General features: G+C 37.8%; 2 protein-coding genes across 4 annotated transcripts in view; one reads left to right on the forward strand and one right to left on the reverse strand.

Annotated features, from left to right (window-relative positions):
- The first annotated feature begins 900 nt into the window (after positions 1 to 900).
- Positions 901 to 11,638, forward strand: LOC137188513 (receptor-type tyrosine-protein phosphatase C-like). The gene is made up of 13 exons (XM_067598164.1): positions 901 to 964; positions 2,126 to 2,140; positions 4,643 to 4,660; positions 4,869 to 5,120; positions 5,221 to 5,454; positions 5,547 to 5,663; positions 6,048 to 6,176; positions 6,267 to 6,428; positions 7,094 to 7,234; positions 9,094 to 9,302; positions 9,408 to 9,468; positions 9,615 to 9,723; positions 10,269 to 11,638. The coding sequence occupies exons 1-13, from the start codon at positions 901 to 903 to the stop codon at positions 10,321 to 10,323; spliced, it is 1,566 nt and encodes a 521-aa protein (XP_067454265.1). The 3' UTR covers positions 10,324 to 11,638.
- The window catches only part of nek7 (NIMA-related kinase 7), a 67,493-nt gene continuing 51,803 nt past the window's right edge, over positions 11,348 to 27,037 (reverse strand). For all 3 annotated transcript variants that reach the window (XM_067596539.1, XM_067596538.1, XM_067596537.1), the window contains 3 exons: positions 26,506 to 26,600; positions 18,082 to 18,195; positions 11,348 to 15,188 (listed from right to left, as the gene is read on the reverse strand). In XM_067596539.1, the coding sequence (XP_067452640.1) occupies positions 15,078 to 15,188; positions 18,082 to 18,195; positions 26,506 to 26,600 (320 nt within the window). In that variant the 3' untranslated portion in view covers positions 11,348 to 15,077. The remainder of the gene's footprint in view (positions 15,189 to 18,081; positions 18,196 to 26,505; positions 26,601 to 27,037) is intronic.

Here is a 27,037-nt window from a genome sequence, read left to right on the forward strand (position 1 = left end):
CAGCACGACTCACAACATTACAAAAATGGTTGGGCGAAGAGCCCCCTAGTATCCTAACGTGGTATGAAAAACTTATATCCTTTTTGCCATTGGAAAGACTATCATATGTGTTAAGAGGCACTCTTGAGGAATTCACCAATAGCAATATACTTGAAAGAGGCATGGTCAAGAGTAATAAGTTTGGGAGTAACCAGTATAACAGTTTAAGTACATACAAACTGCATTTTATAAATGCACCAGGTTGTGAATATTGCTGATTTTTGTTTGTTTCTTTGTGTGTTTTTTCTTTCTGTATTTGTGTTTGCTCTTGTGTTGTGGTTTTTGGTATGTATTGTCTTATTTGTAGGTCTCCATACTGTATTATGTTGTTATTGTTGAAAATTAATTTAAAAATAAAAATAATAATAAAATTTTTTTAAAAAGGAGTAATAAGCAATAAATCTTTTTAGGAGTTATACTGTAGGCTTATATGTTCTTATATGGTCATTGGAAATATTGCAAATTTGACAAAATAGAATATTAAAGTCATTTTGTAAAAGTTCCTCATTAAAAGAAAACAATGTTGAATGATTTTCAAGTAAATCCTAAATATATTTAGTTAAAGATTTAAAATGAATGAAACAATGACAAGGATGCAGAAAAAGTACCCCTGGTTTGTTTGTACTGGTACTGAAAAGAAGGCGACTTCTCTGTGAGAATCAACTTTCCGCAGTTGTAAGGTAAGCAATTTACTTAAGTTTCTGTGCGATGATTGTAGCCTAGTTTTGAAAGGGGGAAACATCACATGATTTCCTGTTTATGGTTTATCATTGCGGCTGTGTGCGTGTTGCTGCAACCAAGTGCACCTAATGATCTGGGTCCCCCACCCAAACAGACATTCACACATTGTAACTCCGAGATATGGCGGGTTTCTGTAGTATTAAGATCCTGCTCCTCTGGGCTGCAATCATTGGTGTGGCTGACTGTAAGTAACTTTATTATTTCAAATAAAATATAAGGTGCTGAAAGATAGGATAGATAAAGTACTATTAGTAACAGAACACATGCCTTTTGTATTTGTAAAAGTGTCTCTAAAATTATTCATATACATTAATGCTTTTTATTTAAGTGCATTTTCTTGTTCTCCCAAATTCACAGTGTGAATACATTTTTTCAACAGAGTATCTGTTTTATCATTACTAAGTACTAAGCATATTTGTTCTTACTATTTGCTGCCTCTTTTGTTTGCTACTCATTTGATTGATTGGTTTTAATCGCACAGTATTTACATTTCTTTATTTTCTTGTTTCTTCACTCTATTGTAAAGCAATTTGAGCTACACCCCCTGTACTATATTATCATTATTATTAACATTATGTTATTAAACATTGTTAAACTTTAGAAAAAATTATGAAGGAACCAAAAATTACTGCACACTGTTGATCGTTTGTTCTCACTTTACTGACAATGTATCGGCCCTCAGACCCTCATCAGGAAATGTTGATGATGGAGTTTTTCAACAGACGTCAGACTAGAGCTGCAAAAGTAGCTGGGTTTATGACCATGACCGAAGTCATCTAATTAAGTTGTCGGCCCTGCTTTTTATACCCAAACAGGTTTAATAAAACATAACAAATGCAATAATAATTTATACTTTTCTCTTTTGTAATTCCAGGTTAACAATGTTACTTCATATATTACATTTCATTGTTTTCGTGATGTTTATAATTCTACATTCTAATTACTCAATTAATCCACTCACTTTTTGCTTTATGCTGTTTCATTGTCACAGCAACGCCAAAGCCAGTATGTACCGCAAAATGTCCCCTGTGATCGGACATACGCACATTATGTTTCTGCACATTATATTTAGTTATATTGCTTCATTCTGTATTCATTCCAATGGAAAAAATAGAAAAAAACCTACGGTATGCTTGTTTCTTTGGTGCGAACCTTATCCTCTGTCCTGTACCTCATACACCTCCACTGATATCACTGCAAAGCTACAGCAAGTTTAGATAGAAATGGATGTTTTAATAAAACAAACCCTGTTTGTGATGTGTGTATATTTATGTTATTCTGTATAGTAGTCGTATACATCCCTTCATTACAAGTGTGTAAATATCTTTCTCTTTTGTTATTCCAGGTCAATATCCAGCAGGTGAGTGACCACAAATACATTTTCCTAACATATAACATTCAGTTGTAATTCTTATGTTTATAATGTTACTTCTACCATCAGCTGTGCTTTACCATGTGCCATACCTTCACCTCAGCCTCCTTTTACCTCAAGCTCACTTTTCACTGTCTCATGTCTTCATGTTCATAGTAGCACCAAAGCTATGAGGGGCCATTAGGGACATTATTCAGAATTACCATACATATATATATACTTTTCATCTCACATACACACATGAAACCAAAATCATTCACATAGTATACTGAAAACAACACACATATACAAGTGAAATGCTTTACATACACAACTGAAACACTCTCACACAAACAACTGAAAAATTATACGCTTACATACACGACTGAAACGCTCTCATGAAAACTACTGAAAAGCTTTCACACATTATGGTAAAATGTGCTCATATACAGTTAAAATGGTCCAATATAGTATTGTGAAATCCTTTTATATAAACTATTGAAAAGTGTTCACAGTTACTTTTGAAAATATATAATTTTGTATAACGGCATTTCAGTATGTTGTGTGAGAGGATTTCAGTTAAAACAAAAGACATTTCATTTGAACCACAAGGTGGCTGAGAAAGAGAGCACATGTTGTTCATTCGTTAGTGACAATGATGTCTGCTCTACAGCCTGCAAGTAGCCTAATAGAAGCAGATAAAATGTTTTACTGATGTGTTTAAAAATATAGTCAGCAATTTGCCTTAGAATTAATTTTCTAATATGCTACTCTATCAATTTATCTACAGTACTGTGCAAAAGTTTCAGGCACCCTAGATGTTTAGATTCTTATCCATTATGCAATACCATCAGGGAGGTGTCTGATCGATCCCAAATTTATTAATGACATGACAATGACCCCAAGCATACAGCTAGAGTCATAAAGAACTATTTTCAGCAGCAAGAAGAATGATGAGTCCTGCAACAGATGGTATGGTATGGCCCCCACAGAGCCCTGATCTCAACATCATGGAGTTAATCTGGGATTACATGAGGAAGCACCTGAGATGGCCTAAATAATAAATCCACAGAAGAACATTCTTTCTCCAGGATGGTTATAACAACCTACCTGCAAGTTACCATGAAAAATTGTGTTAAAGTATACCAAGGAGAACTGATCTCCCTCTTGCCTCTCAAAAAACAGAGGAGGAGCAACCTCCTCTACCTCTATGGACCAGCCTCCTCTGATATATATATATATATATATATATATAGTTATTTGTATATGAAACATGTAATGTGCAATTTTGTTTGAAAAAAAAAAAGTTTGCTCAGCAGTATGAAACTCAAACTTCTCCCACCACAATCAACCTCTTGCCAAATATTATTCACGATTTAAACCCTATACTTATGCAACTAATTAAACTAATGCCGATGCGAAGTAGTGTGATGTTCATATAGTGCAAAGAAAAGAAATTGATCTTTTTGAATCTTAACTTATTTTGGGGGGATTTTTTTCAGTTTCTTTCTGTCCTGTTTCTTTAACCAGTTAATTAAACATTGACCTTCAAATTATGGGATGGTCCCAGTGATCATACAGCACATAATGTTTCTGCACATTATATTTAGTCATATTGCTTCATTCTGTATTCATTCATGATATTGAAATATATTCATGTTTTTGCTTTCTGTCTAATTTGTCTGAATGCCTACACAGCAAATTATAAACAAAGTCAGATTTCTGATTTCTGAACTGATGATGAGATTTGCTCTGGTAATCCTCTACGTCAAGATATACTGTAAGAAAGAAGAAACATTACAACAATAGAATATCTCATTGCATTCTCCATGTATGGGGACAAAAAAAAATCTTGATCAGTATTCCTTATCATGTTGATGTGTTTTGAATGTTTAATTTGGATAATTTGAATTACGTGATTCAAGGATCACAGGATTTAGTTGTAACAATATCTATATGTATTTATTTTTGTTTTGGGCAAACCCTCACTCAAACAAAGGTAGTGTGGAGAATTTAAACACAAAATGTATTTTTAAAAAGTTTGGATTTTAAACAGTCACATTTCATAAGGGCTGATAATAGCAGCTTTCTCCCTCACAGGAGCAAGTAGGTTACTGGTAGTGATAGTAAGGAGGCAGTTTGAACATGACATTGTCTGAAAGATATTATTTGGTGCTTCTGAGTGCTGATTGCCAACAGTCTCTCAGGCAATCAGCACTCTAACTCAGACCTCACCTCCAATCACCCAGTCCAACACCACAGTGACTCCTACCACCAAAGGTTGGAATTTTCTCATTTATATAGGATTGTAATAAGATTGTGTTGTGCATACACTCGCACTGTGGATAAAAGGGTTACAAATACTCTATAAGCTAAAGGCACATACTTTATCTTTAGTGTGCTTTGGGAGTATTTTAAATTACTTGTGTTGTGTAACTAAATGTTAATGTTTTTTGTATTTTTTATTCCTTTCTAATTTCATTTGAATGTGTCCTCCACGCCCTGCACCAGCCCCCCCACCTCCACAGTGTGAGTATCACTTTAAAAGATAATCCATCTAATGTTGTTTTAATGTTTGTATTTCTCTCTTACTTTACAATGAATATGTTGAAAGTGGAGTGTACAGAATGATCCTCGGCATAGACAGGTAGATTTTCAACACCTATATGAACAAGGTTAAAATAAATGGCAGGTGGTTCATCTTACTAACAGGTTTTACTGTGTATTGTTTGTACAGGTTCTTACACTGTTACACCCCACGAGTCTGGCTTCCAGATCAGGTTCATAAACTCTTCCCTTGACACCTACACCGTGAATGTTAAAGAAGAAGGCCAAGTTGATGTTCAGCACTTCGGTCAAAGCTCACCGTATATCAGACACCTGAAGCCCTGTACTGTCTACGAACATAATGTGACATTTGACCATGCTGGCACAGAAATAGTCTGTAACCACAGTGATAGTAAAACTACAGTGAAGACAAATGAAATGAGTGAGTAAAAATAATTCATACTGTTGTATTGTATTTTTCTTTTAACTTTAGAAATGAGTGAAAATGGGAGAGACATTTGTGCATCACTTCTGTATTTCAGCTGAAGATGACATTAAACGTAGCAGCTGCATCCCTGGATATCTTTGTTACAAGAGTGACTGGAACATCAGCTCTGTGCAAATAACAGCAAATAATATTGAAGCCGTGCAATGCCCAAGTGACAATAAAAAGTTCTGTATCAAACCTGGTTATGATGACATTTGCACAAATTTGACGACAACCTTCACTCAAGAAAAGTGTGTGAACTTTAGTCTCACTCAACACATCAGTGCTGGTATGTATAATACAGTCTACCTGTAGTTTTAAATGCATGTCATGTAGACCTTCTTTCATCATGTTTTATATGTGCTTTTTTCTCTTTTTCAGCTGAATTTTTAAATTCAAATGAAATAAATCTGATTCCTCCCACTGAACTTCCTGCAAAAATAGAAGCAAATTTACCTCCAAACTGCACTGATCTCACCATTGATTACACCTGTTCTGGTAAGTGGTCAGACTGAAAGTAGAGAGACTTTGTTTGTCAGCAACATTATAAATAGATTTACATGGATAAAGATGGTGATTCAAATCTGCATTTCCATTGTTTTGTACTCATAGTGTAAAAGAGATGAAGATGTAAAGTGGAGTAATTTTTGCAGGGGTAGAAAAACATATTTTTCTAATAACTGTAGTGACATAAATTGTGTCTTCTGGTATGAGAGGGAGGTGTTGGTGAGGTATTGCTTTGTGAGCTCTGTGAATCAGTTTTGAATAGAATATTGGTTTTTGCTTTGAATGTCTAAATCTAAACTGTTTAAAACTGATCTTAAATTCTGAGGTACAGATATTAGTTGATTGAGAAATGTTGTCACCCTTCTGTCTCCTCAGATTCTTACAATAATCCCAAGAAAGTGTCTGAGCTGGAGCCTTTCACAGACTACACCTGTACTGGTCAGATCAAGGAAAATGATGTCATCATAAAAAACACACCTGCTATCCGGTTCAAGATTGACTGTGGTATGTTGTTGCAATGATAGCTTGTAATCTAAGATACTAAAGACCAGATTACTCAGTTCAGTGTTAAAGATGTGTGATGTGATTCAACAGATCTTAAAATAACAACAACAACAATAACAACCAATACCTCCATTGAGTTGAGCTGGACAACAACCAGTCAGAAATGTCAAGAGGTCCCCAAACTTGATGGGCTTTCATATGACTGCAGTTGTCATCCTGTGAATTCGATATGGGACAAGAAACGTGCAGAACGTAAGTAACATTTTAAAAACCTTTTCCATTTTAGTTCAATGTATATTTTGGAGTCTTGCAGATTAATTTGCTGGTCAGTTTATATGACAAGTGAGATATACAATGAAGACATTTAAAACTTCCATTGGCCTCAAGTATATCATTTTTTCTTCTGTGCTCACATTTTAGTACATTGAGGGATAATAGGTGTAAATAAGCTGAGATGAAACGACAAGTCACACTTTGGAACAAGTCATTAATTAAAAAATAAAATCCATTAAATATGTTACAGAAATAATATTGAAATGAAAGAGTTTAATTACCTTTTTTCCATAGAACAACATGATGAGAAACTGTGATTACAGCTAAAATTGTTGAACTTCATATGATTTGCTGGTTATTTATTTGAAATAGTTTTTAGAAAGTGTGATATTAGTTGATTCTCTGTCTGTCAGCCATGTAGTACATAGTGTATACAAAAGTGTTACCTTGCAGGACCAGTCAGTGATCTACAGTCGCAGTGACACATTGATGATTTTGATATCTATATTCTTGTCAGTTAATGGTAACTCAACAAATATTTCTTAACTATAGGTTCAGTCTTTTCACATCTCTTTATATGTTCCTGTTGTTATTAAATCGGACACCAAAAGCAGCTAATGAAAACTAAACTGTTACATCTACAGTTAACAAACAGCAACCTGGAGGAGCATGTAATGTTTCTGGACTGAAACCATACACCGATTACACCTGTGAAGTCCGACCCACCTACAACAACAAGAATGTTGCCAAACCAATGTTAGTTACAAATAAAACTGAGCCTGGAGGTAAGTAAACAGCAAACTGTCTTTGGAAAATATTGTAGTCAACACTTACATAAAGTCATATTTAGTTCAAAAGGGCTAAAAAGGCTATTTATTATATAATGTTCATAGTTGAATATTAAGTTAAGATGACCACGAGCCAGTAAAAGTAACAGTTTTAACAACAGCACTGAAACTGTGAATATTTGGGGAGAAAACTGACATCACGTTTTGAACAACAGCTACATTAAATTATGCTTAATATGGTTTCTAAATGAATCATGTCAATTTTGGACATTAACTCAACACAAGATTTACTGTAATGAATTATTTAGTTATTTAAGAAAAGGATAGTAATCATAATTATAAATGCAATTTATCTGACTTTTTTATCATAATAATAATGATAATTAGGAATTATGTACTTTATATTATTACTTGTCCTGTCTTATTTTAATCAAATGGTGATAAATATTGATAATCAAACATCTCATTCCCTGATAGCAATACCAATAATAATAATGATACCAATATATAGTATACTGTATATTATATAAGAAAATGTATTTTATACATCACACACACATCCAAACCATTATAATTAACTTTATAATGTAGCTCCAATCATAACTGAAATAGGAGCCATGTACAAAACATGTATCATGAATACACAGTAATTATAACAACAACAATGGTTATTCTCTGTGTTTTTTCACAGTGACTCAGTGAGCAGAAATCTACAAGCTTTAGTTAGTCCTGAGCTGTTTATAAATGAAGCATACGTGCTGTGGTGTACAGTAGTAATTATAAACTTTTTTTAGTGTTAAATTTTAATCAGATGATAGATTTTTGAAAAAAAAAAAAACTCAAAGTAAAATACAAAAATCATACATTTGCCAAATAGTAATATGTTCCCTTGTATTGTCTTTCCAATTTAATTTAAATGAAGTAATCAATAAATTTCAAAATGGAGCCAAAAACTTAACTTAAAGGCTTTTAAAATGTGCTTATTATTCCATTTACTTATGTGTGGATGACACTGCACAGGTAGTTCTGGATATAATATGTTAAATCTAGGTGATTTAAATACCACTGAGCCTTATGGTTGTACCAACTACGAACAGGCCACAACATATATTGAATACCTTTGTTTGCCAACGAACAAGAAAAGACGCAGGTCTTACCTTCCTTCCTGCAGCATCGACTCATTGGACTGGGTGTTTGGAGTCGGGCCTGGTGTCCTCCAACTGTGCCCTGAGCTCAGTGTTGGCTTCATGGCTAACCCAAAATATGTAAATGATGAGGGCTGTCATTCACTGTATATCATGGTTTCAACAATAGAGTTCCTTCCTATCAGCAGCACGCTAACCTTCATGTGTTTGTATCTCCTTCCTCCTCCTCTCTCTGTCTTCTGTACTTTTACTCCCTTTTTGGCCTCTGCCCTCTGACAGGCTCGTATTAAGACTCACTTTCGCCACATTTGACAACCAGTCAGTAGGATAAATGACAACCTGTGATCGTGACAGTCTGACAACCCCAGTTTCAGGCACTCTGATTAGCCAGACTCCTAACACAGCTCCGGCCAACACATAACAGCTGTGTGGGATAAATGGAATAACAAAAAGCAAAATTTTGATTTTTTGAATTTTGTTTTAAAATAATTTCGCAAATCCATTTCAAAATTCAGTCATTAATTAATCGTTTAAAGGAAATACTGATGCCCAAGACAATCAACACAGTAACACTAATGAGCTTAATCAAGTGTTGGTATTAAACACTTAATCAAACTGCTGGTATTTTAAACTCAACAATCACTTAAACTGTGAATAAGCATAAAGTGTTGCATCTAAAGGAAAATATGTTGTTTTTTCACTCTCTTACAGTACCAGACGATATTGTCAAGTTGTCGCTAAGTGTTCCAGAGCATAATGTGATTAAAGTTACCTGTCCTCATGTGAACAATTTCCGTGGACCTGAGAAACTATACAATGCAACTCTTAGTTATGATGATGTCATTCAGAAGATGGAGTCACAAGACCAATGTAACTTTACATTCAAAGATCTAAGCTACTTAACGACCTACAAAGTGAAGGTTTGTATAATCCTACTTTTTCATTTAACAGTGTTGTTCAGTTTATTCCTCATACTTATATGAGTTCCATAATTCCCAAGTTAAAGGGATGCTCTGTCTTTTCAGGTGGTTGCTTTCAACGGATACCTTTACAGTAAAACCAAGACAGAACGTGTTCGCACTCTCTGTATGTGTGGTTTTCATTAATGCCATAAATTGCTCAGATAAAACATTTCATTCAGACTTACCATACATGTCAATTTCTGCACATTTTAATCTTTGATATAAATGCCACCCCTTTGATATTTTTTTGTCATAACCCTCATTTTGCAGACAATGACAAAGCTCTCATTGGCTTTCTGGTCTTCCTCATCATCCTCACATCTGTGGCTGTGCTTTGGGTCGTCTACAAAATCTACATGATGAAGCGCAGAAATTCCCAGTAAGGATAATTTTGCATCTTATCTCCTGCATCAGTTTGACTGTAACGTTGCCTCTGGCCAGTTTTACAGTTGTAATGAGTTTTAATTTCCTGTAGAGGAGAGTTATTGTTGTTCCAGCTGAACTCAATTCTTTAATCACATTGATAAAGACAGAGGTGAAAAATGAAATATATGGTTTACCCATCCTGTATGTAGCAACATGAATATGCACTATATACAGCAGGATACAGGTAGTAGGTAGCAAACAGCAATTACTTTCAGCAGCTGCAAATGACTGATGTTTTTTTAGCTGTTAGGTTATGGTTTGGTTAGGTTAGGTCACTTGTTAATGGTAGGAAGATCATCAGGAATTCTGTATTGTGTACAGTATTACAATAGCTTTTAATATAACTTGTAGTTTTAAAGTCACTTAGACAAAACCTTTTTATGTAGTAAGTATGAAATGTACTGCAGTTTGATGAGTATCCACACTAAGTTGCAGTATTTCCTGTTTTTCTTATTTTCTGTTGTATTTTATGCAATGTACCTCAATGGCATCATAAAGAAAGAAGATGAACGCAGGCCTGACGGAGCTGCCTACCAAATCATCATCTTACTGAGTTCTTCAGTAAGTTCAATAGTTGGCATTTTAACCTGTGAACAATGGCACTCAGTGCACTTAGAATTGATACTGGCTTGCTTAACTTTGTTCTATTTGCTTAAACTGATTGTGTTTTTGTTAAATTTGTCTTTGTTAAATTATACAGATATTTTTTTATTGTTTTAATGTGCATTTTGCAACAACTGGAACAGTCCTATTCTCATTGACATTTTAATCCCATCAAATTTGGACAAGCTAAGACTAATAAAATCATATTACATGAAGTATTATATCCTGACCATACATAGGCATCTGTGATCATCTCTTTGATCATTAATGTCTTGTAACAGCTTCAATGTGCTATGCTAAAGTCAAAACTGGATCAAGCATTTGCTTTTTTGTTCTTAGTAAAAAAGTGAAAGTAAGACCTGGTAGCTTACTGGTTAAGACACTTGCTAGATAACCACAACATCTGTGGTTTGATTCTGGCAGCAGCTTGATGCATGTCACCTCCCCATCTTTCTCCCCCTCGTTTCCTGTCTGCTCTTAACTGTTGCTATAATAAAGGCTTAAAAATGCCCTCTAAAATATTTTTAAAAAAGAAATGTGACAGAAAAATGGAAGTTATATAGGGATACTTACCAGTAAGCTGCTACAATTTGCCAGTTTTCCATTAAGTGCCAAAGTGAAACATCCCACCTTTGCTGAAATGCAAGTAGTGTTAAACTTGTTTAACACTGGTATTTACAACTTTGCAAAGAGGCACAGCCTGGCTTTCGAAAGTGGCTTGTTCTTTACAAAAGACACAAGTGGTCTGAAGCTGCAGGTCTGAAACTGCTGCGGTGTCTCTTGTGTGTTTCTTGTGCCTCACACAAATGTTACCACATGTGTGTTCTTTTGTATTACTGTATTTCTTGGCAAAGCAAGTGATGCCCTGTAGGATACGTGTACAATAAAAACACGTTGTGTCTCAGATTTGTTTGAATAACTGGATGGGAGATGCAAATTACTCATTAAAAGCAGGTAAGAGCTCCAAGCACATGTCAAAAAGAAATTTGAAAGCTTTATTGCATTTAGTTAGCATACAAGGCAAATGGTGATTTTACATGAAATGTTCAGAACAACCAAACTGCCAATACAATAAATACCAATTGCCTATAGTGCCTACTAATTTCACTTTTAGGAAAACCCCTGGACTCTTCAATAACAACTTCAGAGGGCCTTTGGAAAAGTAAACTGAACGAGGTAAAAGAATTAGACACAGTAGGTCAGTGGTTCTCAAAGTGGGGTCCAGGGACCCCCAGGGGTCCATAAGGGGGTTCCAGGGGGTCCCCCAGCAAAAGGGGAAAAATTTATTTTCACTATAATTCCATCCATAAGTAACATAATGACAGAGTATGTGACTATTTTGGTCATGGGTTTCATACACTTTCTGTAATAAAACATCTAAAAGCAAAAATCTAATCAGATGGGGGTCTGTGGTCTAATTTGTGTCAGTTTAGGGGTTCTTGATGTGAAAAGGTTTGAGAACCACTGCAGTAGAGCACTGTGATTTGTTGGATGAAGACAAAGAACAATCATATAAAGGAATGGCCATACTGTATTCCTTAGCAGTGTATATGTTAAACAACCCCTTAGTGAGGAATTAAAGAACAACCTGGATCGCCTTTTCTGTACATTAACAGAAAATTCACTCAATGTACAAATCTGTATTCAGGAAATTCAATCTGACTTTGCACTGCATGTTATGTTTTTAATCAACAAATTCTTAACCAACAAGGGGAAAAGCTAGATATATGCAAGACAAGACATTCCACTGAACTACAATGTCTTCTGACATCTTCTGATGATAAAAACAAACAAACATGTATTTAACATCTATAACATCTTTGTTGGGAGGTTAGAACTGACAATGGTAATCTGACATTGTGAAAGGGATCAATGTAAACTTATCTTTAAATTCAGTACAAAAGTATCCGTTGTTTCAGTTATATATGCTTAGAAGTACATTTGAAACTTCAGAGGTTATTTGCCCCTAAACATTGGAGAATCTATTTTTGGTATTTTGCTGTTAAATACTACCAATTTGAGGGAGTTCTGTTTTGCATCAAAACTAAAATACCTAAAAAAAAGTGCTTAATAGCAATAGCTCCCTTGTAATTACAACAAAATACTGAAAGTTTTGGTGCAATACAAATGCTTCTGTTTAGAGAGCGTCATAGAAGGTAAACATCACTGTGGGTGAACATGATAAATAATTAAGATGATCAATGAAATGGGAGGAAAAAAAAATTACTGTGGTGGGAGAGAAAAGTGATTTGAATGAACAAAATCTAGGACAAGAAGTACAACTGCAAACATAAATTGCAAACACTGTATTTGCAAGTCTCAGACAAATAACTGCTACAAACACACTATCAAAATATTCTGTTAACCATAACAAAATAACTTACATTTTCTTTCACCGTTAAGCTTTGAATTTGTATATAACAAATATTAAAGAGTATTAAATGTTAAAAAAAAACATGAAAAACATGGGCATACATGAACAATAACGCCAATGAACGGTTAACAGGCTATTTGATAATGTTAAAAGAGGATTCATAAGACACTGAAATAAAGCATTACCAATCATTGTTTACTTACTATACCTTCCATGCGGTATCATTGTCATTATGTAAACCAGTGGTAGTCAGTGCTGGTCATTTGCGACACACTGGTGTAAACCTATTCACTGTAAAAAATATATATATTACCAAAGAGTCACTAAAACCCTACAGTATTAAAACTATAGGAACTTCTTTGCTATGTACAGTAAAACAAAATGAGTCCCATTAGAGCTTGTTTTTTTGTTTGTTTTTTTCACAACAAGTCATTGATATACTTTACATAAAAGATACCTTAACATATATATAAACTGCTCTGCTCTCTTTTTGTGTGACTTTTCTCTTTGGTATCTCAACTGAGGACAGAAGTTAGGTAGGCACGCTGTGATTTTCACATGACGTGGACGGCAACACAAGGCAAGGATCTGCTATCTCTTCAACATATTTGTTACTTAACAAGACACATACACTGCAAACTTCCACAGCAACATTAACAATCACATGATTTCCTCAAAATAGACTAACTTTCTGATGGGTCAAATGCATCCACTGGATCAGTGGTTCCCAACCTAGGGGTCAGGACCCCCACAAGGGGTCGCTGGATTAATCAAAGGGGTCGCAAGATAAATTTTTGCTTTATTTCTTGTGGATTGCTGTGTTTTACCTCCTCAAGCCTCTAAAAGTTATTCAAATAAAACAAAATAAGTCCTCTTTATAGAGCTGCAAGGTTAGTCGATTTATCTATTAATCCATCGACAGAAGATTAATCAGCAACTATTTTTATAATTGAATAATCATTTTAGTCATTTGTTAAGCAAAAACAAAATTTAAAAAAAAGCTGGTTTCAGCTTCTTAAATGTGATGATTTATTGCTTTTCTTTGTTGAACATGATGATAAACTGAATATCTTTGGGTTTTGGACTGTTAATCAGACAAAACTAGACATCTGAAGATGTAAGAGAGCTTTATGGATATTTTTCGCTATTTTCTGACATTATGTGGACAAAATGATAAACAATGAATCAACACAATGATCTGTAACTTAACTGGTAGACAATGTAACATGTGACAAGGGGTCACAGGCCTAAAAGGTTGGGAACCACTGCACCCAACCATGATGGAGAACTAAGTGTTTTGATTTTTTTCATGTCTTCATTGTGATTTACCATCACTAATAATGAAACAAGACAAACCTCACACTCTAATAGAAATATATGTTGTTCAAATTGAACCAAAGAGGAAATAGTTTGGTGTCAGTGACTAAGGTAAACAGCAGATTTAAAACTGCTTTTGTTATAGTTTCTACCACTCCTTCTAGGCTGGCAAAAAAGAGGCGTTCTGAAATTTTCAAAGACAATACATAGGTGTCAAAATGACTTACATTCAAAGTGTTGTGGAGACATGTGTCCATGTTCTCCCCCCAGCACGTCTCTAGTCTACCCTCTAAATGATCCTTCCTTTCCTAATACATTCATTAGACATGATCACCCTGCCAGCCTTCCAGTACCAGGGTAAAAAGTGCAACACAACAACACTTCAACCATCAATAACACTCTGTTACGCCTCTCAGTTTTCTGCCACTGAGTGAAAATCTCTACACTCAAATTTTTGCAATTGCTTTCAAAGTTTCCATCATCTTTTTTGCACCATTTGCTGGCTACAGGTCTCATGAGACCCACTGAAAGCCTACAAACAAAGATTTTTTAAGAATATTTGCATTGAACTGTTTTGAGATTTGGAAGTAACACATAACATTTTTTTTTTTGGCTAATTTTACAGATTTCCAGTACATCTGCTTTAAATAACATCTGCTAGTAGCAGCAGCTGATGAACGGTGAGGAAATGTGTTTCAAAGCTATAGACACTGATTTTCAGTGCTGTACCATTACTGAAGTCTAGGGGATGGGGGGGGGGGGTCCATCTGACAAAAAAAGTGTAATCTCTTTAATCTTTCTCCTAGGGCAGAAAAGATTTTGACTGTCAGTTATGTTATATACTGTACCACCACCTTGGAAAAAAATCTGTTACATGTACAGCACTACTTATCACAAGGAGCTCTGGAGTAAGTTATTACATAAAAGCTGATAGATGTGTATGAGTCCAGCATGAAAAGCGAGGGAGGAGGTGGGGAGGTGTTCTGCAAGCTATAGTGTGTGTAACTCTGGGCTTAGCTGCCCTGTGTCATGTTCTGCATGTGTTTGGCAATGTCGTACACGTAGGTGATGTCCGGCCTCTTCTCCGGGTCGGGGTTGATGCACATATCTACCAGTTTCCTTAGCTGGTGGGGAGGGTGGGGTGTGGGGGGGTTGGGAGTAAAGAGAGAAATAATACAATCAATGACACTGTAGTGAGACTGCATATCTGAAATGAGCAGCTCCAGAGAAATAAACAAACCACTGGTAACAGAGACCTGCTCGTCTTTTAATGCCCTCTAAATGGGCTCTTTCCATAATAACAGTAACAAGGCAACAGGTAACCGAGCTGAGACAAAGACTGGGTTAACACACTAATCGCTTTTTGGTCTGCTGAATCCACTTTTACCCAAGCCTACACATGCATAGTCACCCACATGTGTATGTGCATGCACACGAGTGCGCGCACACACACACACACACAAGCACACAAACACACACTGCTGCCACTCCATTGCCATCCGGAGACAGCACTTACACTTGAAGCCGAGCGAAGCGGCTGATTGGAGCAGATAGATAGACAGGCTCGCAGGCGGAACAGCCACCGCCATCATTAAAAAAAAAGAAGAGAATAAAAGATGGAGAGGAAAGAAAAAAAAAAAAACATCTACGCAAGGTCGCTATGGTAACCGTCTGCCGACTTCCTGGCCGCTGTTGCGTGGCACCAGCTTGGACGAGTTCTCGTCAGCCGTTGTGTATATGTGTGTATGTGTGTGTCTGAGTGAGAGAGAAAGTGAGAGAAAGATGTAAATTCAGACAGTCTGAGAATTAGTCCCACAGAATGGAGATATTGGGGGGGGGGGGTATGCCAAAGAGATGCAGATATGTAAAATATTCATACGCTTCTTTGCATGGGGAGTGGGGTAGGGGAGTGGAGGGGAGTGTCAGGTGGAGGGAGGGGGGAAGCGAGAGCTAGTGAAGGGAGGCGTGGGGGGGAGCATAGACGGAGATGGTTAAATGACACAACAAAGATGAGCAGCTGACAGTTTGCTGCCGATCCTTCAGGAGCATTGTTTACATCCAGACAGGCGCTGCAGGCACCCCCCTCATCTCCATCTCTCCATCACCCTGTCTCTCGCTCTATCATTCCCTCTCTCTTTCGCTTTGTCTTCCTTTCTCCTGGATGGGGGTGACATGTGGGGCAATGCAGCTCAGTGTGGTGTGTGTGTGTGTGTGTGTGTGTGTGTGTGTGTGGAAAGGGATCTCTTGTAACAAATAATATACACTTGCACAATAGCTCATGCAAATACAAAAACACATAGAGGCTTAAAACAGCGAGCAATTAGCCTTTATCAACCTAATGAAGTTAATACCACAGTATAATGAAAGACCCTCTATGCAGGGTTTAGTGTTGGTTTAAGGACACATGAATAAGTAGAGCAACTTAAAACCAACCACTGTGGAGTAGAAGGCATGGAGATTAAAAACATTAGGTGCTTTTTGCTTAATGGACCATTCAATTCTTGTTTGTATGGCATTAAAAGCTACATAACAATGTATGTTTGATAAACATTAATACAGAGCTGATGTTCACTATAATGGCTTACACAACTCAAGCAAGTTTTAATAGTCTGCTAACAGGTCGATTCAGATATGAAATGACTTCCTGACTATGACTGCTCCTCCCAAAGAAAGAGTTTGGCATAAAACTCCATGTAAAATGGCTAATTGTTATTTTTACGCTTTCATTTTTATATGGATTAAACAAACAGGGTTTAACATGTTAATTCGTGAGCTTTAGAGGTGCTGGTACGAAGTTTTTGTTACCTTCAGACAGAGGCAGACTAGCCGTTTCCTTCTGTTTACAGTGTTTGTGCTACACCAAGCGGTAAGTAAAAGACAGTAGCCTTATATCTACTGGACAGAGATATGAGAGTGGTATTGATCTTCTTATCTAACTCTCTACCAAAAGGCGAATAAGTGTGTTTCCCAAAATGTCAAACTATTCCTTTCCTTTCTAAAATACAGCACTGTGGTTTTCAAAAAGGCTAGCTGTGATGTTTAATATGTCATTTAGAGTTGAAAAATGTATTGAAAAACATTTTGATAATTGATTAATTGTTTAGTGAAAAATGTCATGTTAGTTGCATCTCTAATGTCATTTCTACAAAGTAAAAGGGCTAAAGCACAGAAACCATTGGTATGGTTGTTTAAATAAATTAGACATGAGGGGACACCTCCAGCATTTTAACGATCTAGCAGTTAGATTTGGGTTATGCAGGGACTCTTTGTAACTATCAAACAAATATGATAACTTACAACACTTTAGAGCACCCATCAACAAAGTACAGTGTCATTGCTAAACAGTACACCTGTATTGCATATAGATATGTGCCTATGTTTCAGTTTTTGCGTGTGTGTACACTTGGACTTACTATTTTTTAAGAGAAAAGGACAGAAATGTTAGAAAAAATGCCACCCATACAAAGAGGGCATTGCAGACACAAAGCCATGCGCATTCATACATACGTCACCGGCAATCAGCAGCAAGCCAATCGTTAACCGCAGCCCGACTACATTACATTTTTGTGCACGAATAAGTCTACACAGAATTACAGCAGATGATTTAACATTTAGTTAGGGAAACATGACACTCTAGCCCATTTCGTTTCACCCCACTCTTTAGCATGGCCAGATGCTTTTGATATGTGCATTTAATTTTCAAACGGTCAAAATCATAGCCATTCTTTTGATCACAGAGTAATATCATACCGTACTGTAGCTCAGACAGTTGGCTGGATTTCACTTACATATAAAAAATTAACTATAATAGTCAATGCATGTAAAAATCTGCAATCTGGCACAGAAAAAGAGAAGCTGGCCACCGCTGTTTAAAACAGTAGTTCATTTCAAAAATATTAAGAATTTTCTTTTAAAGGTGTTCAGGAGTCCAGACTATCATGAGTCCTTTTAAAACACTCAGCAGGTCCCCGTCTACTTTGTGCCATAACAGTAAAAGGCAACTGATACAGTACTTACCTCCTCTGAGTAGTGATCTGAGGGAAGAGGGGGGTAGTCGCACTGTTCTATCTTCTTACAAAGGGAGTAAAGGTTCATCTTATCCCCGTAAAACGGACTCTGTAGGGCTGCCATCTGAAATAGAGATATGAAGAAACAGGAAAGGGACATATAGAGAAAAAGGGGGGAAAGACAAGAGGAAAGGGTGTGAGAGAGCAAAATTAAAACTTGAAATAGCCAATTAAATTCTCAAAAGGTGCTACACAGAATACTGCTATCAAAGTATATGACTTACTGATTAAAACAAAGGACTTGGTGTGAGAGACAAATGAAGCAAGACAAGACGTAAATAGGTTTAAAATTTTGTTAAAATATCAGATCAGTACTCGCTTATTTATATTTTTTGGAGTGGACTGGGTGGTGGTCTAAAATTGAAGTGAACCTAAACAGAAAAATCTGTTAAAGCTTTCCTTAGCTTATGTGTTTTCCTGTTAGTTTGCTGGCCCTTTCTGCTACACTGCTTCGAAAACTTAGTGAAGAGAACGAGAGGAAACAAACAGCTGAGAAAGGAAAAGAAGCATGAGAGAGGTGCAGGGATATGAGCAGAGAGAATTTTTCAGTTTGCTGGAGCAGCAAGAAAACTGTATCCTCTAGAAAACAAATGCAAGCAAGCATGGAAGAGGGAAGGCAGGTGGGAATGGTAACAAAGAGTGGAAAGGATAAGGAGACCTTCGCTGGTGGGTGGAAACAGGTGAAGAATCCCTCCAGTCTTTCTAAGAATAGAAAACTATACCATTTTACCTACTCGCTTCCTATAGTTTATATATGCATGCACAAGGTAAAGCCAGGAGCACACTTGCATTACAAACACATCTATATTCCTTTTTTTCTGATTCAGATTTTTTCAAAATACTGTGTTAGGCCAAATTGTACTAATAATAAATAAACATGGTTGGCCTAGCTGTCAGTGTTGATGATGATGAGAGCCGCTCAGACTCGAAGATGTTGGAGCTTGTTCACTTGTTTTCCATTTATTTAAATGAGAGTATTACATAGGAGGAGGTGTTGTGCAGGAAGTGTATAACATGATATCAACGCTTTTTTTCTTAGGTATTTCTGGGCAGAAAGGGCCTTGTCCATTTTCATGCCTTGCACCTGTTTTAACACAGGGTGTTGCTCACCACAAATGTGGCTGCACATCTCAATAATTTCTGTCTTCTGAAAGTCAGAAACTATCTTCTGGACCAATGTGAAAGCAGGACCCAAGGCCATTTATAGACAGACACCAGTCATTGCTCAAAGCTATGTGTTTTAATGATTTTCTTCACAGGTTCCATCTGCAGTCTGGCGTAACTAGGCTCGCCTTGGTTTATTTCATTATGAAAACTGTGAGGCTAGGATGTAATCTTGATGACTCTTTTTACATTTTTGATGTGGTAATTGATTGCTGAGGAATAATGAAAAATTGGAACAAAGAGTATGCGTTGTTATACAAAGACAAGATAAAGAAAAGAACAACACACATTTATCATGGTGGGCAAAATTAATTTTTTTTATACATTATAATTTTAACTTTTTTCAGGTGTCCCTGCGCTATACTTGGGGAATACATGTGTTTGACAGCCTGCTAATTGGTAGTGTGAAAGTAGATGAGAACAACTTCTCCACATATGGATCCAAATGGAATCAGTCCATACAGAATACAGCAGGTTAGTGTGAAATGTGCCTCCTTGCACACTCTCACGCACAATAGAGACACATTATGTCTGTGTAAATAGGACCATAACAGAAAAAAACAGCAGCATAATGGAGACAGTCTTTTACTTAGAACAGGGACAACCAAGCATATGCCATGCACTACTGAGCATATGAACATTTTCACTGTACCAAGTACAACACCAGGTGATTTCTTTGGGAAATGGTTGTCCACCTCTGAATCATAGAAACAAACTCATTAGAAAATTTAAGGCCACTGCTTGTAAAATACCAAAAAGATGTTGGTCAATTAATTGATCTTTGTCATGCTAACCTACAAAGCCACAGGAACTTCTCTAAAATACCAAAAAAAATATTTCCAAGAACAAACTGTCTCACTTCATAGCCATGAGAATAACCCACTGACATCGCCCAAAAGGTGGCTAGCATATCACAAACTTGTAGGCGGCTTCTTCATAGTCTTCACTGAAAGATGTGTCAAACACAGATGGTGCAGAGACAGAAAGGTTCTTGTTCCCTATCGGGCAGATTTTGACACAGTCACAGCTTCTAGTGGGAAATCAAGATGGTAGCAGCAGAATCTCAGTGGGCCATCTCTCCTCTGGACATACAGTACTATTCACTCATTCATTTACTCTCTTCATCAAACATTCACGTCGTAGTATATCATCCCAAAAACACACGTGAACACTAAGGAAAGAGGATCTCCTTCTCTCTCTCTGCCTGGACACCTCTCTCCCTCTGCTCCAACAATTACTACTGAGGCTGGCACAGCAGGCAGTTGACAGTGATGAGATGTGTGTGGAAATGCGTATTCCTGTGTGTGTCAGCAATGATGCACTTCCATTAGTATTGGAGTTTTGTATCTGTAGCATAAGATGCATTGACAAATGCACATACAGCAAAGCTTAAGCACAGGGGAACATCCTCAAATATGCATACTCACTGGAGTTAACACAGATGGCATTTCATGGTGTTCAGAGACAAACTTCAGGCAAAGCAGTCACGGTATGGATCCTCAAATAACTGCTGTGCCATCAAATACGTAACAGCTTTGTAATGAATGAAAAAATAATGTTGTCATGTAAAGTAATCATTTCTAAAACATCATGCTCATGCCTTAGTTAGCAGGGTCTTCGTAAATTGAAGTACAAAATGTACATTTGTGGAAATAACAAAAACTCTTCCCCAGTGGCTTAATTTCTAAAAATAAAAAGCACATCAAGACACAATTACCTAAGCTATCACTGTCCATGATTGACCTTCACACAACATCAACATTACAATTAAAATTCAAATTAAATTAGACTGTCTAATTACGGATCATACTAAATTGAAGCAATTAAATCACCACCTAATTTGCCATTCGCTGCAGCCTATAAATACATCATCAGTCCAGAGAGGCCAGAAAACTTCAGATTTTATCATGAGACATTTAGCACTAAAGGTCAAAGGACATCTTAATCGCTTTCGAACAAACAAACTGAGAGCTTCAGAAATGCAGAAACTAGAGGGCAGTGCCAGCCGGACTCAGGGAGTGAGAAGGGTATGAGTCTGTTTGGAGTGCCCATGTTTGCAACAAAACATGCTGACTACTCACTGTAAGAGTTCACTTCAATTACTTGGACAGAACCATGCGGGAAAAAACTCTTAATTGATTCATGACAAACATACGTACTGTACTGCTTTTTGATACTGTATAGGAGGTATGTACGTCTGCGGTGTTTATGTGTAAGGGCTAGTGAGTGTTTCTGAAAAACATAGATTTCACAGTAAGTGAGAAGGGAAAAAAGAGACGGAGAGAGAAAAAAAAAAAAAGCAAATAGACACCAGGAGGCAAAGGGTTAAACAAGACCCCATCGTATTTTCATGCATCTTCTGCTTTTGACAGATGAAAAATGTCAACTGTCCTGTTTGTATTTGGGAGTTTTTGCACTATTCATCTGCTTCATTAGTGCCTGCTGCTCCTAGCCCCTGACAGCTGCCAGCCCCCTGCTCTCAGCGCGCGCACACACACACACACACACACACACACAAACACACAAAAAGGTGCATGCCCACACACACACACACACACAAACACACACACTTACTCATTTTTTCAGACTGTGTCGTCGCAACGGGTTAGATGATTGACTCACTCTCTGACCTCTGAGGCCCTGGTGTGTGTGTGTGTGTGTGTGAGTGTGTATGGTTCATTGATATTCGAGAGACATACAATGCACACGCATGCCTGCTGTCTGTCTAAGGGGCGTGAGCTGCTGGTGGCAGAACACACGCACACCCTTGCAAATGCACACACACACACACACACACACACACACACACACACACACACACACACTGACAAACACACTCCCTCCTTTGTTCCTCTGCTCTTTTTCAGCTGGCCAGGTTGTGCTCTCCCCAGCCCAGGCATGTAAAGCCAGTATCCCTGTCCGTGTACAAAGTCTGGGTAGGGCCTTCCAGTTTAATTAACACTGATCCTGCTCTCTCTTTCTCTCTCTCTCTCTCCAGCTTCTCTCCCTGTACGCCAATTAAAAGGAGCTGTGAGAGGCTTCCGTCTTCTCCCTCCACCCCCCCCCCCCCTTATCCCTCGAGCCTTTACAGCCTGGGACCGAAGGGCTTCTCACACGTTCACACTTACTCATTTATAAAAACACACAAACATACACAATTATATGCACATGCTACATCAAAATAAATACACCTAAATGTTAACACATATGTACATGCTAAATATACATATAAATATGTATTCTCTCTCTCCTTGCCTCGCTCTCTCTGCCTAACACACACACACACACACACACACATACATACATAGATGTACATGTGAGGAAAGCATGACTTTTTTATGTGCTCATTGGTCCTTCATCCGGCTTTATGATGATATATTAATCAATGCAATAAGTCACAGTGTAGGGACAGTCATTAAAAATATACCTACACCCAGTGGAGTCATCACTCCTCTACTTCAATACACTAAAAAGGAAGGGAGAAGTTAAGACGATGAGAAGAAGAAGAACGGATGGATGAATGAATTAAAAGTGCCAGATTGTTCCATTGGACTGAACTTTTGAGGAAAACTGATAAAGAATCTGTTTTTATGTCCCCATCTCACTCCAGCCCATACTGAGTGATGGTATTTGAATTGTGAAATTTAAAAGGAATTGTTCAACATTTTGGGAAATATGCTCATTCGAATTGTTTGTCAAGAATCAAATGTGAAGATTGATACCACTCTCATATCTCTCCATTAAATTTGAAGCTACAACCTGGAGACAGTTAGCTTAGCTTAGCATAAAGGCTGGAAACAGGGAGAAACAGCTAGCCTGGCCATGTACAAAGGCAACCAAATCCTCCTACCAGCACCTCTTCAGCTCACTAATTAACATGTTATTTCTCTTTTGTTTAATAAGTACAAAAACCCAAGTGTAAAAATGTGCATTGGTTTTATGGGTCATGGTTATTAAGTTAATATTTAACAGAAAGCTCGTCATGAAAGCAAATAAGATAATTTCCCAAAATGTCAGATTGTTCCTTTAAAAAGCCTACCAATGCTGGTGTTTTAAAACATGGTTGTGAAATGGCTAATAAAGTAAAACTGAGTTGAAAGTTCTGTTCCCAAATGTTTTAAGTTGAAAACAGAGGTAGGAAGGACAGCATGGATATTAAGGCAGTTTAGGGATGAACAAATATATATCAAATGATAAACAGGTCTGAGATACTGTGCACAAATGGGTTAAGTAGCTTCTTAGATTTTAGCACAGCCAGATACTGAAAAACAATAAAAAGAAACACACAAACTGTATGAAAAGGTTAAAGGATACCCAGGCTTTGTTTGTAAAATCCCCACTTTCAAAAACATATAGAGAGCTAGCCACAGGGCAGTTTATCACATGCAAACGCCAGCTGCTGAGAAACCAAGCATTTTGGGCCTCATAAAACCAACATCAATACAAGAGGGGAGGGAGTGGAATGAGGCAGGAGGCATGAGACATGGGCACAGTCAGAGGTATGGATGGCTGAGCTCCATACAGGAAGGAGACACATTCCATTAAAGCTTTTCAAGATATTCTCCTCCTCTACTAACCTTTATACAAAACACGGCAACCACAACACATCCGTACAAGCGGGAAACCTACAGTGTGTGTGTGTGTGTGTGTGTGTGTGTGTAAAATGCATCTCCTTAACAGAGAACAGACTCAGCGAGCGCGTGAGAGTTACTAATACAAGTATGAGGCGGTTTTGACTGTGAGCAGGAGGAGAAAGAGCGCTAGGAGACTACGATCTCATCGACTGGCATGTGACCAAACTGCCCTCCTTACCTTTCCGGTCACCCTGGGAGACAACCCTGACGACTGCTGTTACCACAGTGCTGGGGGTTTGGGTGAGGGGCACAGGGCAGGGTCAGGTGATGTAATGAGGTTGGACACGGGGAGAAAGGGATCAAACAGAATGGAAGATGAAGATAGACGCAGATACAATGACCAAGTATTGACGGACGGACCCTTCGGACCCTAGCCCAACCCCCCCAGGCACGAGAATGAAAAATACAGGCTCTCTCAAATGAAGCCGTTTCACACATAAGGAATCAAACTCCCTGAGACACACAAACACACACAAACATATACCAGCGCAAGTCTCAGCCCCTACAATGTTCAGAGTGAAATCAATGAGTACCAAAGGGATCAAGCCTGGATTTCTATGTGAATTCCTTATGCCTGAAGGTTAAGTAAGGAAAAGGGAGCCGTACAGAGGGGAACTTAGCAGAGGGGAGGAGAAAAGAGCAGAGAGGAAAGAGGGAGAGAGTTTCCTGACACTGTGAATGCACTGTGGAGCCCTCTTACCAAGAAGAGTGGAAAGCATGGGTCTGTTCTTCAAAGAGAATATGCATGGTGTGGTGAGCACTGCTCTGGTAACAATAAGGTTGTAAAATCTTTATCTCCACAGGCTCCTTGCATGGCTCACCTTGACCTGTTGGTTTAAGTTCCGTCTCTGCTCTTGTACCTACAGTACTTTCTCTCTGAATGAGCACCCCCCCCTCCCCAATCTTTCTCTTCTCTCCAGCAATCTATAACCCTGCTCTCATAATTTGTTATTTTCTTCATCCACTTCTTCCCCCCTGCTCTTTCTATCTCTCCTCACCTTCTCTCTACCCCTTTCTTTTCATTCTCTCTTAGGACTTGTACTGCCTATTCCCTCACCATTCTCTATATTCCTATATTGCTCTTATACACATAACTAAACTTTTTTGACATTACATCTATATCCCCTTCATCTTCACTTCCTCAGGGAGCAACAAGTCGCTCTTTTTTTCTTTTCTTTTTTTTTTAACTCTCTAGCTCTCTAACTCTCTCCTCATCTCTGGCCTGACTCACCCTGTCTCAGTGCTCAGTCCAGGCTGTGACCCCTAGCTGTTATCCTAAGGGTGAAAAGCATAAAATATCAATAGACTGTGTCCCATCTGAAACAGTGAAACAATCAATGATCAGGCTGCACATGCAATACTATGACTATGAACAGCTTCCTCCAAAAAAATATTGAAAAAATTCAGAAAAAGCCACCATGGACAAAATCTTCAACCTTCAATCACACCGATTTAAGTTTTGTTTTTATACATTCAACTCTTTAGCATGTAGACATTGTGTCAGTGTAAAAACAGTGTCCAAATGCATGCCACTTGATATCACTATTAGTTTTCAACCAATCCTAAATCAGACTGAGTGAAAACTAAACCCCAACTCATCCTAACAAAATGAACACATCAAAATTAGCTTAATTAAACAACACTGTGCAGCGCTGGTGTGGTTATGCAATCATGATACCTGCAGAAACTATGCAACAAGAGTAATATAAACCAGCGCAATCTGGTTGTTATTACCAGTAAAAGTAGCATCCATGTAAACACACACATACACATATAAAAAGTACAAAAACAAATGTGACCTACAGCACCCACTGCTTTCAGCCAACCACAGCTCATTGTCGCAGTGCATTGTGGGGAGCAAATTAGCATGAAGGACTGTGGTCTCTGAGCAACTACGACCTGCGAGCTGAGCAGGCAGAGCAGTGAGGGAGGAGAAGAGGTTTGTGTGTGTATGTATTCGGTGTATGCTAAGACTGGCAAAGTGAAACATCAGATTGACTGCTATCATCCGTGTCTATCATTGTTCAGCTTCTTTCTCTTTTCCTCTTTGTTCCCTCCGCTGTGCGCTCCTCCCGGGCTTGTCTCCACTCATGTGGTCTACAGCAGGGTCCTGTGGTGTTTTGCTCCTGACTAATCAAACTAGTCAGTGTCACTGGGCGGCCTTATCTAAAACACATGGCCATGTCAGTTCCCCTCATTCCCCAGCTTTTCAACGTTCAACAGGTTCCCGAGCTAAAGAACTTTAACTCAAAGTGTCTTAAAACTCCAGCTCAGCCAGTACAGCAAAGATACCAGATAAAGACATGTGGCATACCATTTAAATATATTATTAATCTGTTATAAACTGTGTGTATTGTTTTATTTTACACATTATAACATGTAAGAGGGTATAAGTAGTATAAACATGGGAAAATGCAGGTATTCCATGTTTGTATATTTTTATATAAGTATTCTTGTTATATGTGGTATTGAGGACGGTTTGTTTGTTTATGTGTGTGTCTGAGCCAATGTGTTCTCACGTCACTCTTACAGTCGACTGCGGGGTGACAGTGTGTGCACATGTTCCCATAGTTTACCTCGTAGAGCAGGCATCCTAGCGACCAGATGTCAGATTTGAAGTTGTATCCGTTTTCATGTATCCTCTCCGGTGACATGTAGTAAGGAGTACCCACTGGAACACAGACGGTGGGAGGGAGAGAGAGAGAAAAGATAGAGTGAGAGACGAGAAAAGGACAGAGAGAGAGAGAGAGAGAGAGAGAGAGAGACAGGCAGAAAAGGAGAACAAGACAAAGAGAGAGCATTACCATTTTGCATTGCAAACACACATGCTTTCCCCAGTTCATCAACATCACTGACACAGCTCACATAGTACAGGGAAGCAGGTGAGGAATGAAGGTGTCATCTCTAACTGTGACAAGTTCAGAGGTTGGAATACTCACCGTTTTAGAGTACAAAAAAGAAAACTAGAGTGATTCATTAAAGTGTATTGCCTCTATTAATTCTTAGCGAGCTCAAGTAATGTGATATTTAATAAGGTTAGATATCTTCATGCACATCCATAGAGTGCATGCAATTGTAAAAGTACTACAAAGTGAAGCGTGTATATGT

This window comes from Thunnus thynnus, chromosome 8, assembly GCF_963924715.1.
Source record: "Thunnus thynnus chromosome 8, fThuThy2.1, whole genome shotgun sequence".
NCBI lineage: Eukaryota > Metazoa > Chordata > Actinopteri > Scombriformes > Scombridae > Thunnus > Thunnus thynnus.